Below are 13,805 nucleotides of genomic sequence, written 5' to 3' on the forward strand. Positions count from 1 at the left end.
TCTTGCCTCAGTAGGCTCGCGACCGCCGCTAGAGATGGACGGGTCCGCGCGCGCGTTCGTTTTCGCACTTGCGGCGTTCACGCTCGTGGTAGCGCGCGCTCATATGACGCCTCCTTCCCATGATAACATACTACGGATACAGCTGTGGGACGCTGAAGGGCTCAGCCGGGAATCCGTTACTATGGAAACTCCTACGACCGTTAAACGTCAAAAATTAAAAGTTAACTTGGACACTTTGTACGATGCGATGATGGGAGATGAGTATCACGGCACTGAAAGGTTTGCGAGGCACAAAGTGAGACATAAGAGACGAAGACCTCGGCAAAGCGGGACTGACCTACCATGGAGGTTCCACTCGGGCTCAGGACTGACGAACGTGGAGGTGTTTAATTACGATGTGCCCTGGGACGTGATAGAGGATAAATATTCTGGAAGCGTGATTGCAAGTGCTGTGAGTGATTCGAGTGCCCCAGTGAATGTGGAGAGGGATGTGTCGCCGCCGATGACTTTGCGCCAAGACGAGGAGGTAATGCTTAAGGGTACATAGAATAATGTACACTTTTCATCCTTATCGTCGCCTCGAGGTGGTTAATAGTGAATAGCTAAGAAGTCTACCTGTACTGACACCGCGAGCTCTTTTATTTATACCTCGCCTTTCAGCTCAAATCCTTGAGGGGCGATGCGTTGATAAAAGTGTACACGCTTCATTGTTTTTAAAATATGTTTTTCTCGCTGAATGTAGATGGTATCGCGGCCGGCGTCGAAATGGAGTAAAATATTTTCGAGGGGAATTCACTTGACTGTTATCTTTAGAAACGTTTTTGATTAACTTATCTCCATTGAGTAGTCAACGACTGCAGTATTGGATATTATTTGATTACAATTACCTTTTTTCTGTATATTGCATGTAGTTTTTTTCTCAAGGGGCTCGTTTGCATGCTATTCATTTGTATTCTTCTAGTGCGTAATTTTACTTTATTTTTAAAAATAATCATAATAATTAGTTATATTTAATAACAAAGAAAAAATTTAGTACGTTCAATTATTAAATCAATAGTTTTCTTAAAGATGTTAAAAATGTTTTCGTGATCGATTAATCGTCGATAGTACTTTTAAGTACCAATTTGTAAAACGAGCAAAAGACTGCTTGTATGCTTTTTCAAATAGTACTGTTGTTCTATGTTTCTTTTGTAAGTTATTACTTGGGATGAATACATAACGATTATTGGATAATCTTAACGGTTTTTAAGGAATCGGAGTTTTATTCTATGTTTTTTAGAAGGTCCCGTGTTAGTGTATCTTGAAATTATGATAACATTCAAATAAATAAAAAAACAGTTATTTATTTAAGAACGCATTTAATTTGAAATGAACTGATAAGCGTGTTTTATTTTTAATATTTTAATGACATATCGTTATGCAATTTTATCAGCCATACGTCAATATATTGATAATTTTCTATCAGAGATAATAAAAATTGTTAGCAAATAATTAATAGTGATTTCAGTAAATTCTTCATACTGGTAACACATTTTTAAACACAACTTTTAAGAAATAGCAATTAATTTACGTACGAAACGAACTTATATTTATAATAGTAATTTTATTAAGCTTAGGACTTTATATAGCATAGGATAGTCTGTTTATTGAGAACGGTTATAGACTATAAAACATCACGATCACGATAGGACCCAAGAAAACGGATTTGTAACTTTTAACGCGAGTAAAAACTTAGTGGCTAATGTTAATGGAATTATCAACAGTATACTCTACAATTCTTTCGCAATTAACAGAATGTAAAAATATATCAATTTTTTAAAATAATATATCTTTATTATGTAAAAATATATGTCTAGCTATAAATAATTCAACACGATTTTCTGCAAACACTTAACTATTTGCATCTCATTTTAATTGAATTTATATGTATACGCTTTACTAATTTAAAATTGGAAATAATGCTTCACTTGCAAGTAAGAAAGTGTGTCAATAAATCTAGGCAGTCGGTTTTAGCTTACTTTAAATAAAATTGTTGTATCGATTTAAAACTTCGTAAGTATATGTAATACGAATGACTTATACAATAATATGGTAACGTCGACCTTATTTGACGGTGGAGTTTGCATTGTGGAACTTTTCAATAGCTACTAGTAAACCAGAGTTTGTATTAATTTGATTTTCTTTGACGAGTTAAACGTACAAAAGCGTATTTTTTATTTATGTACGTATTTATAGTATAATTATTTACCAGTGTTTCATTAACTTGTATTGTAGTATGAATGTAACTTAAGATCCACATACGCGTACAAATTTTGATAAGTGTTTAGCCTTTTTATTTCATTATTTTGTTTTATTCTATTTTTTTTAAATATTATAGAATAGTTGTACTCAAGCCTACAGATTTAGTATGTGTAGTACAGGTTAACTCAATAACTTAGAAGGGGCTAGCTAAATATATAATCGTAACGTAGGTAAATGTAACGTAGGTTAAATTAAAGAAATAAAAAAATTTTTCACTTCCTTGTATGTGAATCTAATTAAATCTTGCAATTCATTTTTATTTATTTCGAATTTCCGAATATTTTGAAATATTGGATCAAGAACCGATGGGAACTAAATTAATGTGAAACATGTAAAGCCGTTTGTCCTGTGCCTTCATCCGGTCGTATGGGATTGCCGTCCCATCGGAGTAATAAAATACGGTAATAGAGAGTGCATCTTTGTATGAAGCAAGCACTTCCAGACTATAATATATCTTGTAGTTGTCTAGTTCTTGATGCTGTGGCCGAAATCAAGTCATACGGGCATTGCTTGTTAGTATTGCTTAGTTTTTTTTAAATAAAATTTGTTTTTTTATTTTTGAATAATAATAAAAAATAATAAAACAGAGAACATACAGGTTTTTCTTCAAGAACAATTTTTAAATCATAATAATTAAGTTAATAGTCTTGAAATTATACATTATTTAGAATACTCTATTAAAAACCATCAAATGTCGGTAAGAAAATATGTAGACTGTTCATTTGTATCATAATTATTAAACATGTATCGAGTTCTTAGAGAATTGCAGATGACTAAAGTTATCATTTTAAGACTTTTTCTTTAATAAAACTGAAAATATAAAATTAATATGTCATACAAAAGTTAACTAAGATAATAGTTATTATTTTATATAACATTTTAATTCAGACCTAAGAACCTGAAGCGACCTGCTTCAAAACTAAACTAACACGGCGCCGGCCGTGTCGTTCTTGCCAGTCATCCTGATCTCGAGAGAGATGAGAAACATCTGAACAAGCTGCAATTCTGCAACATTGTTGCCGTTAGAGAACGTTAACATTCATGCTAAAAAGTAACTCCTACAGCATGTTGATATGTTTTAATGAGAACAGAATTTACAACGTAGTTTTAATATTTTCAATTAAATATATTAATAATATTGTTTGACTGATATAAAGATACTGTAACTGTTGTGAAATTAACCATGGCGCAGTGGCTAGAACACATGAATCTTAATCGAATATTGCGGGTTCAAAGCAAGCACTATACTATGAGCTTTTGCTATTGTTGTATTGCATGAGATTATGTGTTTATAATTCATTTTGTACTTGGCGGTGAAGGAACTTGATTGTATCAGATAAAAATCTTCCACAAGTGTATGCATCAAACCGCATTGGAGCAGCATGGTGGAGTAAGCTCCAAATTCGGAAAGGAGAAAAGGCCTTTGCCCATCCTTAATTTTACTTCCACATAACTTAAGAATTGTCTTTATAAAATCATATGTTGTTCTATGTTTGTGTTTAAATTACAATTGCATAATTAAAATATTCATATTATGAAGTTAAAACACGATGGCTCGAGTGACAATGCATTCGCAAATTCAAAGCTTGCAAATGCTACCTATATTGTTCAATGGAAAAGTTAAAATATTTATTATTTAACATACATGTATGTAGATTATTTAAGGAAAATACTAACATTAGTATCCCGTTATGTGGCGTTAATATTAAGTTAACCAAAAGAAAGCAAAACATTTTTAACAAACCGGTATCAAAAGCAAGATTTACCTTCCGGCTTATGTATTATTGCTACATTACGCTTAAAAGGCAAAGCGGCTTAGCAGTTTTAAATGACTACACAGAAAATACGTAACGAATTTTACGAAGACTTAGCCTCGATGTTTAAAGTTTATCAAATTATTACTATATTCTTGATATCCTTGTTGAGATAGATATCATTTAGAAGAAAATCGTACCACATCATCTATAAAGTTTATTTTTTAATTCCCAAATGGTTTAATATAAGGAAAAAATACAATTTTGCGAATTTTTTATAAAAATATGAAACAGCAATCGGCGAGCGAACATCATTAAAATTCAACAATAATGTAATTACGATCCTCATCGTTTTGGAGTTCCGTGTAGAATTAAATAACATTTTTCCGTCTTAGTAAACTGTATTTTGATGTATTTCTCTACATTTTATAATATAATTTGCTTAACAATTAATTAATTATTGTAATGTTAGCTAACTTTGTTTGTGCTTTGAAAAGTGAAAAGGAAAAATGTTTAAAACATATCGATTAGTTCCACGATGACAATATTAACTATGTAATAAATAATAAATATATTATTTTAATTACAAACATGTTTTTAAGCTGTTATTAATATTCCACTTCCCATGCAATTGGGTTAGGTTTGGGTACGAAAGTCGTTCAAAGGTAGAACCTTTGATTTTCTTATTACTAGGTATACCGTTGAGCTGTTGAAGTATTACTTACATATCCTATGATATTCATTAATTTAATCCGTGGAACTGCCTTAAGCAGTTCGCACTTGGTTGGTTAAATTATTTATTCAGTGTTGCCAGCTCCATGTTTTTTCCGGACGTGTTGCGGACCCTCTGCAATTTTTGTCATTCGACCTTTACACAAATTGTTAATCCAATTGTAGCAAGGGTTACGCCTCTCGAATAAATAATGAACTTTATTATTTTTATTAACTTTATCGTTTTAATTATTATGACTGTGTTGCCATCTCGCATCGTCTCCTTGTGTATATTATTTATTAATATATTATTTATTGTGTTTATTGTTAGTAAAATATAACAAAGCAAGAAAAGCTTTGACTGGGCACTAAAGTGTTTGAAACATACCATATACCTACAAATGTTTAAATGAAAATAAAAATGTAAATTCGTGTATATTGATAAAACCAAGACACATTTCCATTAGCTATTTTCTTATTAGCACGTTTCAATTACTTTTTATAATTAAAAAAATTATAATTTTAACCTTAAGGGTTTGTATTGGTAGGTATATTTAGCGAACAAGGCCAAAGTCTTGTTCGCTAAAACGGATGAAGTATAGACAACTTATTTAAATTTACATAGGTCGAGAGGCAGCGATCCTTTCTAAAAAAATACTGACTGAGAAAGGTAAGAGTCATCTCATTGAATATTAAAACTGATAATAAATTAATATGATCGTCGCTTGGACGATTTGCCCTTGGCATTCAAAGGGTATCAAGAAACTTGAGGGAGCGGACATCCATTAAAATACGAAAGTAACTTAAATAACTTGATCAATTGATAAATATCGCGTCCGATGTAAACACATTAAACATATTCATATAATCGCGGCTATTTTAATGTTTTATTGTGTTCGTAAAACAAAACATATTTGTGTTTTGTTGTAAATTGCCGCTCGACGATATTTGAATTAATTCGAAGTTCAAAGAATGGGAGACAAAAGCAAAAAGTCTTCGAGTCAGTGGGCACGGTTATATGATTGGGATTTCGATTGGCAATCGGCGTTATCGAATATGTATCGAGATGTCTGGTGTAATAACTGGTTGGCAGCAGCCCTGACCGCGTCCACGCCCGCCACCCGCAGGGCCGGTGGACTCCGATCGGCCGGAAATTAGGCACAAATCAATAATTTCCTCACTACGATGTCCGCACGGCACGCGCTACGAAGCACTAATAGAGTCTGATTGACTTGCTCACATGTTACGTCCAGCGACTAATGTGCGACTTGCGACAACTCATCAGTCGGACATTAGTACGCTGTTTCAGTTATGTAAAATTTAAATTCGGTTCAACGTTGCATATAAGTAATTTTGTACCGAAATATTTGTTATGCACATAATAAATCAATTGAATCTGACGTTGTCCGTAAATAAAGAAAATCTTCGTTATAAATAATATACATAAGTGTTTAATCTAAGTGATTTTGTAAAAACAGTTTGTATTTAAAGTTTATTTGGAGTAGGAAATTATATTGATTACAATTACCTATAAATTCTTAAATATATTTAAAACAGGTATTATATTTATTGTTAGGTTCCTTATATATATATTTTCTGTACCCTTGAAAACGTGTATGGAAAATTCATGAATAAGGTTGAGCATTTACGACGTGAAAGTGTAACAAACCAACAAACTCACCTTAGCATCCATTAAATTAGGATAATACACGTGACATTTATAATAACATAAGCATAATTAGAACTTTGTGTTCCTTGCATCACTCAATAAGTTTTAAATTCATAAAATTTACTCGATTTTATTAAGGAATTGAATATTGATGGATTCATTGACTGAGTGGAATCTGAAACTTGGTTGTAAGTTTTGGTGTGAAAAGAAATTATAAAAAAATTTATTTAATTAATAATTGTTTTATTTCATTACTCGATTATTATTGAAATGAAGCGTGTGACAACAGTATTTTAAATACAGAGGTAATTTTATTATAGCAGTAGGTTACGTTCAAACATAACTCCATTTCTGTTCCTGTTCGAGGTATTATGAATATTCAAGCGCCGTAAGCCTGTAAACTGCTACAATAGAACTGCTTTCAAAAGTTAGCTCTCGCTGGAATATTCTTTCAGTTTGCGAAATGGATTTTTAAGTCGCTTAGGAAACACGCTTTCTTTTCAAATATCGAAATACAAATAGTGAGGATTTTTTTTAAGATGTAATAATATTATATTGTTAGTAAATATATATCTAACGTGGTTGTATAAATACAAAAGTTTTTCTATGATTGTTACATAATAGCGTTCGAACGTCAGGAGGATATATGAAGTTTTATATTTATTTATAAAAAATAATAATTACCGTTAATGAAGATGATTGTCGAATTGATAAGTTTTTCATTAAGAAGTTTCTAGAGAATAAAAAATAATCATTATGTTTAGGAAACCTGGCGATCTAAATTCATCTTCTAATGGGCTTGTCTTGCTTTTGATGTTCGAAATCCTCCTGACCCGTTAAAGATATCAGTTTGATATTTTTTTGCAATATTTGGATATCAGCCTCGTGTTCTTCATTCGAATAATCATCATCTTTAGGCAAACAAAAACTTAATTAAAATTACGTTCTTAATTTAAATTCAGATAATTAGATTTAAGAGAAAATAAACAATGCTGTACTTTAACAAGGTTTAATAAACCATTGCTTTGTTCTATATGTTATTGCTTTTCTACTAAAATTTTCAACAATAAAAGCGTTTTAATGACAAACGTTAATCAAATTATTCTTGATTACATCTACAATATAAGCGCGATCTATATTAAAGGTGGGTACAACGTAATTAAACTTTTGTATTAATATGAACGTATCATGTTTTAAACATAATTAATCCTAGAAAATAATACGTTATATAAAATGGGTTTAACTTGAAAGTAATAATATTTAATACTTTAGACCAACAATTTGTAAATATAACGAATATAGAATTTAGGCGTGTCACGGGTCGTGATCGTGCTTAAAACTGTTTTGAGGACATGTTTATTTGTTTGACTACATATAATAATTAAGATATAATTGATAGGTTGTTTAACATCTCGTTTTATTAAAAGAACATTTATGAAAATGTATTTAGGTTATGTTTAATTTAAAAAACTTTGACGATAGGTACGTTAACATATTTCTTACAACGTCAATGCGCCAACATCTATTATATCTAAGCCCGGCCACACTCGCAATACAGATAAAAAGCACAGACAATAAAAACTTACACTCAATAATTGAAGTAACAAATGATGAATGGATGTTATCAACCTAGACGGACTTGCATAAGGCACTTTCTTTGTTGTTTGGGCCGGTTGGCGTGGTTGGTAGATACTTGCCTTTTACGCCGAAGGTTGTGGGTTCGATTCCCACCCAGGACAGACATTTGTGTGCATGAACATGTCTGTTTGTCCTAAGTCTGGGTATAATTATCTTTATAAGCATGTATTTACAAAAGAAAAGTAGTATATCATAGTATATCAATTGTCTAGTTTCCATAGTACAACCTCTGCTTAGTTTGGGATCAGATGGCCATGTATGAATAATGTCCCAGGATATTATTCTTATTAAAATGTTTAATTTGTAGTCATAAGTCTTTAAAAAATAACAATAATATTATGTATAGCATATTAAGGTGGCAAAATTCATTGGAAAACAGTAGAACATTAAAAAGATGTCAAAATTTTTGATATATTTAGTAAATAAGTACGTAATTAAATAAAATCATTATTTAAATGGATTAGCCGAGCACTACCGTTGTACACGCGAAGTCCGAATTTAATAATTATTAATTAAATCAACATAATTCATCGGTTGTTTTATTATTCCAGTAAATGATTTATCATCATTAAGCAAGTTATGACCTGAAGAATATATTTATCCAAAGGAATTAATTGCCTTATAATTCAGGTTAATGTAGACACTTGCCAAAAAACGTACCACAAGAAAGCAATAAAATAGCGTAAAATTATTTTTAACAAAGAGTTTTAAACTTGAAAAAAATTTGATAATTGTATTTGACAAACATTTTGGGTTACTATCATGAGGAGAGATCGCCGTATTTCTCCTTTATCGAGGACTAAATTACTTGTACTTCCAACTTTTGAAACTTATTATATTTTTGCGTGACGCAAAACTATGAAAAAATAATCGCTCACAAATTTCATTACCTCTATTTTAACATGTTTAACATTACCTTTTTTCGTTTGCAATCTACTTAAATTATGCCTTACAGTTATGTTGAAATAAATTTTTACCTTACTTTTATTGACTTGTTTTCTAATGAGACTTGCGGATATACAATTTGAGAATGTATGATGAAGATAGCTTTTTTTAAACATTTAAGACTACTCATATTGAACTTAAAATATATTATAAAATAAATTCATTATTGGAAGTTGAGTTGCTTGAGAAGCTAATATATTTATAAGGAAATTTCGTTGGGTGCTATGAGAAACAAATTAAGAGGTCAAACTGGCTTACAAGCTTTTAGTACCTACGTAACATAAAAATAAGTCTAAAGAGGTTATAATATATTTATGTTACGTCGATTGTGCTGTTTATTATTTTATTATAATTAAATGAAGCTCTTATTGTCAATGTATTACGTATATGCATACAGAGGAAATTAACATTTTATAACACCTCAGATAAATAATCTGTGTTTAAAATCGTTTCTCACTAAACCGATAATAAGTAAAAAATATGTGAAACGTCTGATAACGGTTATTCCTTGAATCTTCGATCACAGATTAAGCTTCGAGTCACGTAGATAATAATCTCGAAATACTTTTTAAATAACTTATCTGTACCAGATCTCTGTTGCCATTTTTCTTTCAATAATGAGTACCTTAATCGGAATATATTGAATAACACTTAAGGTTATCAACAACATGTTTTACTTTAAATAAAAAAATATATTTTATATTAAGAAACACTTTTAGTAGTTTAATAAAATTAAAGAGAATATAATAAATATTTTCGATAAAAGTTAAAGGCAAAATTAATGGCGGCTCATTGTGTTTCTGAATTCTACCTACTAAATTTTACATAATAAACGTAGTTTAGAAACCGGGAAGGAATTATGATTATTATTCCTGTTGTACTCATAGCGCCTTTATTGTATTGTCACAAAACATTTATGGTAAGTAATGTGAAGCTGTGCTTGTAATAAAATATGGTTTCGAACTGAATGTGGACAATATAAGAAGATACCATTGTGTAAATAGCTTATAATAAAAGTTTATTTTGTGGAATCGAATTAAATTTATTTAGTTATTGAAAATGTAACGTGTGTAATCTTGTCTCTGTGCTTAAAATGCTGACACTAAAAACTATTCACACAATTTCTTTATATTAAATCATAATATTTTTTTATTAATATTATACATGTAATTGTTAGCCGGAGAAGATTTGATTTTAAGAAAAAGGGTTATAATACTTTTTCATTTAAAAATAATTTTATTTTTAATACACTAACGACCTGATAAAAGTTAAGCTTTATGTAACCAAATCAAATTCTTATTTGTGAAATATAAACGCGTATATATTTTGTACATACATTATGGCATTTTAAAATAATTATCAATTTTGATGTTAGATGTCCAGTGGAACGCATCGATCCGTATTTCAAATTGAAGCTGAATTGTTCTTATAGAAAAACGAACTTTAAGTTTATTTTTATCTTTCAAGGTTATAAATACACAATATTATTCTTATTATCAAAAATTGATTTGTTGAAAATCTTACTTAGATAGCATATATATTATATAAATATTTTCAATTTATCATGCGATTATAAATAATTTATTATCTATAAATAATTATAAAACTTGTCTAGACATGCGTGCCGCTTCTAATAAGCGTTTAATATTTGTTATCTGTGGTGTTCGAAACATGTTAATGTTGGCTCTGTAAATAACCTTCATTAGTAATAAAGATAGCCATCAGAGCGATCCCTAGGGAGGCTGTAGATAGATTACAACAAGTATTGCGGTGTAAAAAGATAAAAATAGATAAAACTGGAGTTAAACCCGATAGACTTAAGATCTTAAGCCTTATTTAAACAATGTTTTTAGTAGCTATCTTATTTTTATTAGTCAGTCAATACGAGTATGTTAACAAATGTACAAAGTCGTTTACGCGTTCTTATAATGATTGTTGTATCGATTTGAAAATTTGATAATAGAAAAATTTAAATCTTCGAAATACTATGATGATGGGTCCACCAATAGAGGATAATTAAAACGATATACGATACAATAGATAATTAGATTATTATATATTAAAGTCGACTTCTTAGATACGTTAATGTTATCGACGAGCCACGAGCGGAGCACAGCACGGGAGGGGTCGCGGATGAGTTATATCGACACGATCCCGCTGTCTCTCCGATCAGTGTCGAAGACAGCATCGCAGTAGTTTTAGTGCGTAAACTCACATAACCCGGTTACCATACCTAAAGGCCCGGGGGTACCTTTCTGAATATTTCCTTGGGTAGGTAAAAAGGAAGGCCATTTCGTACTTGCAATATTAGGTATAAGAAAATATGTTGTCGATAAAGAATTGATATGAAAATTAATTTGTATAAATAAATTGGATTAAAAAAAAAGACATATATATATATATATTATTCGCATTCAATTTAATAAATGTTTCTTCGTATCGTCCCGTATGCGTTCCTGCTTATCCAAAGCATTGATGGTCGCACTTGTGTAAAGGCTTTTGACATAGGGCTATTAACTTTATAGTTGAGTTGAGTATCAGGTATTTTTAAGAAGTAACGCGCAGGACGCAGTTTGCCACGCATGCTGGACAATTATAATTAAAAAAAACTCACACATACTTTCTAAACAAATATTTTTATTCGTATACGACCGAAGGTACTACTCTTATAAATATATAAATAAAGATATAAAAAAATAAAACAAAGTTCTCCAGAAGCTTTCTATTAAGTTCAACATAGGAACCTTATAATGTATAAACTTGTTACTTAACGATATTAATAAATTTTGTTTGTTTGAATAATTTATCTTTATTGGTACTTATTTTACACGTGTTTTTATAAAACTTATGAAATAAATTTCGGCATTATAACATTTTTTTTGTAACTATATATAAAAGATTGTTGGGAAATTAAAGGTTTATATTATACTTTCATATTAATAAAAACAATTTTTCAAAAAAAAATTCAATTATATATGAGCGTAGTGTGTATTTTCATTTTATTTTATTTATCAATTATTGATTATTACTATTTATCAAAATATTTTTACATAGTCGCTGGTGCTTTTCCGATAGTTACTTTTGTACAAGAAAATGTAATATTATTTCCAAACAACTTTATTCTTGCAAGTCTTAAGGACTGGGAAATAACATTTTATAGCCTTAAGCTCGTCTTTTGAACAACTTATTGTAAATGTGATGGCAACAAAGAATTTTAAAAAGAAAAAAAAAAACTTCAATGAGCGAGACGAACGCAAATCATTACGATAGAAAATTACCATTAATTACGGATACCGTTTCGTTCTTGTTATTGATTTTAACGATTTTCTTTTTTTTAAACACAGTTTCACTTATAATATGTAATAATTGAATTTAGAATGACATTACATATCAAATTTAGAATTTGATACAATTGCGCTTACATGTGAATATGTGACGGAATGAATGATAAAGGATATATAAATGCAATATTCGTTATCTGCAATATAACGAATATTAGTTTACTGGTGGTAGAGCTTTGTGCAAGCTCGTCTGGGTAGGCACCACCCTCTCATCAGATATTCTTCCGCAAAACAGCAGTACTTGTTATTGTTGTGTTTCGATTTGAAGGGTGAGTGAGCCAGTGTAATTACAGGCACAAGGTACATAAAATCTTAGTTCCCAAGGTTGGTGGCGCATTGGCTATGTAAGCGAATGGTTGACATTTCTTACAATGCCAATGTCTAAGGGCGTTTGGTGACCACTTACCATCAGGTAGCCCATATGCTCGTCCGCCTTCCTATTCTATAAAAAAAAATGCAAAGCATATTTTGCAGTTATCTCGTTTAGCAGTACAGGTGTTGCAGTAGCTATACAAATGTTAATTTGTCGTGGTTGTTTCGCTTGAGCGAACACGTGTATGCTTAATAATTAATACGTTAAAGATCGCGAATATTCTGAAACATATTCAGAAAACTTGCTTTGTCACGTTTATTAATTGTAAAAAAAAATATTTAGTTATATGTACTGATATTATATATGCGTTTTGTCGTCTTTCAAATTGAATTTATTTAACCCTATGGTTATTTTAGTCGACTATTTTTTATTTATGTTTTATTCAAAATTGACATAACCCCACCGAATACTCGAAGGGGGCCTGGCAGATGTCACTTTTTGAGATAAGTCCAATATTCTATAGCCAATAAAATTGTATTTTTATTGAGTGTATTTTGTTTTTGATATGCATAGAGTTAAAACCGCTATATAAGCGGCGTGTTGATTTATAATTAATTGTTCGCCACACAATTAAATGTCTTTAACATCGAATGACATTTATTTTTTATGCATGACGTTTGGTTTTTCCTTTGAATTAAACAATGTATTGATTACTGTTGTGTCTCTCGTTATGACGCCGGTTATAATTTGACTTATTCTTTATCTCTATATATAAAAACTAACGTTGGTATATCTATTTGAAATTAATAAACCTCGACACCGTAATAACGATTAACATAAGATTTTTCACCTATTTGTATTTTTCATGGAGATGACATTACATATTATTTAGTTTTTGCAAAAAAAAGCTTTCATGTCACATAGAATTACACAAACAAGAGTAACATTTGCTGTTATATTTTGAAAATTTATTACATTTACCAAAAGTATGATGTAATTACTAATAATAACCAGTAAAAGTTACTAAAAGTCTACTTTGACCTTGGACATTGGTAATAAATTATGAATAAAAATCTGCCAATTCTATATATCTACTACAAATTTTCATTAGAGCACCTTGGTGGAATAATTTT

At 30.4% G+C, this 13,805-nt stretch overlaps 1 protein-coding gene across 1 annotated transcript in view; it reads left to right on the plus strand.

The window, feature by feature from the left end:
* Positions 1–17: 17 nt before the first annotated feature.
* The window catches only part of LOC126773812 (G-protein coupled receptor Mth2-like), a 73,289-nt gene continuing 59,501 nt past the window's right edge, over positions 18–13,805 (plus strand). The window contains exon 1 of the mRNA XM_050495007.1: positions 18–526. Within this exon, the coding sequence (XP_050350964.1) occupies positions 35–526 (492 nt within the window). The 5' untranslated portion in view covers positions 18–34. The remainder of the gene's footprint in view (positions 527–13,805) is intronic.

This window comes from Nymphalis io, chromosome 15 (assembly GCF_905147045.1).
Source record: "Nymphalis io chromosome 15, ilAglIoxx1.1, whole genome shotgun sequence".
In the NCBI taxonomy this organism is placed as follows: Eukaryota; Metazoa; Arthropoda; class Insecta; order Lepidoptera; family Nymphalidae; genus Nymphalis; species Nymphalis io.